Source organism: Catharus ustulatus, chromosome 15 (assembly GCF_009819885.2).
Source record: "Catharus ustulatus isolate bCatUst1 chromosome 15, bCatUst1.pri.v2, whole genome shotgun sequence".
Classification (NCBI taxonomy): Eukaryota; Metazoa; Chordata; class Aves; order Passeriformes; family Turdidae; genus Catharus; species Catharus ustulatus.
This window is the reverse complement of record NC_046235.1, coordinates 2,348,634-2,352,804: the sequence shown is the minus strand read 5'-3', so window position 1 is coordinate 2,352,804 and position 4,171 is coordinate 2,348,634. Positions and strand designations below refer to the sequence as shown.

The following is a 4,171-nucleotide window of genomic DNA, read 5'->3' as shown; positions in this document are numbered from 1 at the left end:
AATCCCCTGGGTTGTTTGGTGTAATCGAAGCCTTTTGGACAGCTGTCGAAATATCTGGGGCTTGGGCTATTGTATCAGAGTGAGGTGGATTCTCTTCATTGAGATAACGGGCTCAGGAGTGCGTCCGGCTTCCAAAAGGGGAGGGAAACGATGGAGAAGGGAGAGTCTGTCTGTCTTGCATAAATTGCAGAAAAGCAGGAAGGTTCTTCCTCATCTGGAGAGATGAAAGTTGTCAGGAAAGAGGAAGGGGAGCTCTTGCCAAAAGACATGTCCGCACTCCATGTCGAGAGTGATGTAATTTCATGAAAAATTAGTTGGTTGAAAAGACAAAGGAGAGGCAAAAAAAGGAGAAAGAATCAGGGGAACAGGAGACTACGAGAAAGAAGGAAGAAACAATGCAAAAATAAAAGAGAAGCAAAGAAAGATGAAGAAATAAACGGAAAGAGAGAGAGAGCGGAAGAAACCTTAAACTATTTTGGTGTCATGTCATTGATGGTATCACTGCGTACAGAAAGAAGGCAAGGTGAGAAAGGAAGGAAGAAAGGAGACAAAAAAGATTACAAAGAGAAGAAAATAGGATGAAACCATAATTACATGACAAGAGTGCACCAAATGTATAGCAGAAGAATACAGGTGTAAAGGAGAAAGCCAAGAAGGGATATATACCCGTAAATGAGCAAAGAAGAAAGGACGGAGAGAGGCAGACGAGATGACCAACATGCACCGAAATTACCTCTAGATGCAGAACGGAGCTGGTCCCTAAAAATGTCCGCTTTGCTGAGAACACCGCATCAGGCGAGAATGTCCATAATTAGGGCTGATCGCAGTTCTTTGATGGTCACCGCAGCGCCGGAGGCGACGAACGAGCTACAAGCAGGGGTAAGGAAGACAGAAGGATGGAAAGAGAAGGGAAAAGGAAGTAAAGGATAGGGAAGGAAAAGGCAAGGAGGAAAATGAGAAGAGAAGAAAGAAGAAAGGGAAGTAAAATAGAAAGAAAAAAACTAGAAGACATAACTGAGAAAAAACAGAAGGCTAAGGAAGGGAGAAAAAACGCAGAAGACGGAAAGACAAATGAGACACAGAAAAAAAGAAGGAAACTCGACTACAGTAGGAAGAAATGGCAGAGGAGATGACCATCCACGGAGCAGAGGCAGAGGCGATGTGGCGGATAGTGTGAGGCAGCGGAGCAGCGCACGGTGTCGCTGCAGGCTCAGGAACGGCGTGTGGGCGGCTCCGCCCCGGTGCGGCGGAGAGCCCGGCTGTGAGCGCGGGGGGGCGGCGCGGGCCGGGCAGCAGAGCCGGTGCGTCCGGGCGGCGGCGGGGAGCCGTGCGGGGCCCGGGCCGGGGCCGGCGGGCACAGCAAGAGCGGCAGAGCTGCAGCGGCGGAGGCGAGAGCAGCGGCGGCAGGGATGGGCGAGCGTTGCTGTGCGGTGCTGCGGGTGCTGGTGCTGCAGGCGGCCTGGGCGCTGGCGGGCGGGCAGGTGCGCTACTCGGTGCCGGAGGAAGCCAAGGCCGGCACGGTGGTGGGCCGTCTGGCGCAGGACCTGGGCCTGGAGGCGGGCGAGGCGGAGGCGCGGCGGCTGCGGCTGGTGGCGCAGGGCCGGCGGGCGAGCGTGGAGGTGAGCGGGGCGAGCGGCGCGCTGCTGGTGAGCTCGCGGCTCGACCGGGAGGAGCTGTGCGGCAAGAGCGCGCCGTGCGCGCTGCGCCTGGAGGTGCTGCTGGAGCGGCCGCTGCGCGTCTTCCATGTGCAGCTGGAGGTCACCGACATCAATGACAATGCCCCCATCTTCCCCGCCGCACGGAAAAACCTCAGCATCGCGGAATTGACAACTATGCCGGGGTCTCGTTTCCCTCTGGAGGGCGCGTCGGATGCGGATATCGGAGCGAACGCGCAGCTCTCCTACACACTCAGCCCCAGCGAGCACTTTTCTCTGGATTTACAAAAAACCGAGGAGGATGGGGAGTCCTTATTCCTCGTGCTCAGAAAATCTCTGGACCGCGAGACGATTCCCGTGCACCGGTTGGTGCTGACGGCGACTGACGGGGGCCGGCCGTCTCTGACAGGCACCATGGAGCTGGTGATCTCGGTGCTGGATGTGAACGACAATATGCCGCAGTTCAACCAATCGGTGTATAAAGTGCAGCTGCCAGAAAACGCAGAACGCGGCACATTGATCATCAAACTAAATGCAACGGATTTGGATGAGGGGTCGAATAGTAAGGTCTCCTACTCGCTCCAGATCCTTTCTCCGCAGGATGGAAGAGACATTTTCCGAATTGACAGAAACAGCGGTGAGATTCGTCTTGCGGGTGACTTAGATTTTGAGGATGTTAGTCTCTATCGCCTGCAAGTGGACGCGACAGATAAGGGGACGGCCCCGCTGTCGGGTCACTGCAAGGTAGTGCTGGAGGTGCTGGACGTGAACGACAACGCGCCGGAGGTGTGGGTGACGTCGCTGTCGGTGCCGGTGCCGGAGAACGCGTCGGTGGGGACGGTGGTGGCCCTGCTGAGCGTGTCGGACCGAGACTCGGGGGCGAACGGGCGCGTGCGGTGCTGGGTGTGGCCGGCGGCGCCGTTCGGGCTGGAGGCGACGTTCGCGGGCTCGTACTCGCTGGTGCTGCGCGAGGCGCTGGACCGGGAGCGGGTGTCGGAGTACGAGGTGGAGGTGCGTGCGGAGGACGGCGGGGCGCCGGCACTGGGCACCAGGCGCGGGCTGCGGGTGCCGGTGTCGGACGTGAACGACAACGCGCCCTTGTTCGCGCAGGCCGTGTACACGGTGCTGGCGCGGGAGAACAACGCGGCGGGCGCGGAGCTGGCGCGGCTGTGGGCGCGGGACCCGGACGAGGCCGGCAACGGGCGCGTGAGCTACTCGGTGTGGGAGGGCGCGGCGGGCGGCGTTGGGGCCGCGGCTGGCAGCGGCTGGCGTGCGGCGTCGAGCTACGTGTCGGTGGACGCGGAGAGCGGGCGCGTGTGGGCGCTGCAGCCCTTGGACTACGAGGAGCTGCAGGTGCTGCAGTTCGAGGTGCGCGCGGTGGACGCGGGGGAGCCGCCGCTGTGCGGCAACGCCACGGTGCAGCTCTTCGTGCTGGACGAGAACGACAACGCGCCGGCGCTGCTGCCGCCCGCGGGCTCGGCGCCGGAGGCGGGCGCCGTGGCGGCCGAGGCAGCCTCGTCATCGTCGTCGTCGTTTGTGGGGCCGATGTCGGGGTCGGGCACGCTGTGGGCGTGGGCGGCGTGGGGGGCGCCGGCGGGCCAGGTGGTGGCCAAGATCCGCGCCGTGGACGCCGACTCGGGCTACAACGCGTGGCTGCGCTACGAGCTGTGGGAGCCGCGGGCCAAGGGCCCGTTCCGCGTGGGGCTCTACAGCGGCGAGGTGAGCACGGCGCGGCCGCTGGACGAGGCGGACGGCGCTCGCCACACGCTGCTGATCGTCGTGCGCGACCACGGCGAGCCGGCGCGCTCGGCCACGGCCACGCTCAGCGTGTCGCTGCTCGAGGCCAACGAGGCGGTGCTGGCCGCGGGATCCTCGGCGTCATCGTCAGGGTCAGGGTCGCGGTTGGCGTTGGGCGTGGATGTGGGCGGTGCTGCGGCCAGCGCGGCGACCAACGTGTGGCTGGTGGTGGCGATCTGCGCCGTGTCGAGCCTGTTCCTGCTGGCGCTGGTGCTGTACGGGGCGTCGCGCTGGGCGCCGCGGGCGGCCGTGCTCTCGGGGCCCGGGCCCACGACGCTCGTGTGCGCCAGCGAAGTGGGCAGCTGGTCGTACTCGCAGCGCCACAGCCGCAGCCTGTGCGTGGCGGACGGCGCGGCCAAGAGCGACCTCATGGTTTTCAGCCCCAACTTCCCTCCGCCGCCGCCTGGCGCCGCGCCCAAGGACACGCAGCCGGAGCCCTCCACTCTCCTCCACACGGTCAGTGACACTGCCTTGCTCTCCTTTGTTCTTTCACAGACGCTTGCTCCCCTCTCTGCCTAGGCTCTACCTCCGGCTTTTGCAGTTGCGGTTTGGAGCCGGGCTCCACCCCCTTGGCTAGAGAGCGATCGATGCTTGGCGAGCGCTTAAAGCTGTCCAGTTTGCCTCTGCATCAGCCGCCAGAATCACCCGGCTCCTTCTCTCATACTGAGGTGATGGAGGGTGTGTAGTGTAAATAAATGCATTAGCGCAGTCCTCGGCAG

At 62.3% G+C, this 4,171-nt stretch overlaps 1 protein-coding gene across 1 annotated transcript; it reads left to right on the top strand.

Annotated features, from left to right (window-relative positions):
* Positions 1–1,324: 1,324 nt before the first annotated feature.
* LOC117003523 (protocadherin alpha-6-like) lies at positions 1,325–3,971 on the top strand. Its single transcript, XM_033073490.1, has one exon. It carries the CDS (start codon positions 1,410–1,412, stop codon positions 3,969–3,971), a length of 2,562 nt encoding a protein of 853 aa, XP_032929381.1. The 5' UTR covers positions 1,325–1,409.
* Positions 3,972–4,171: the final 200 nt, after the last annotated feature.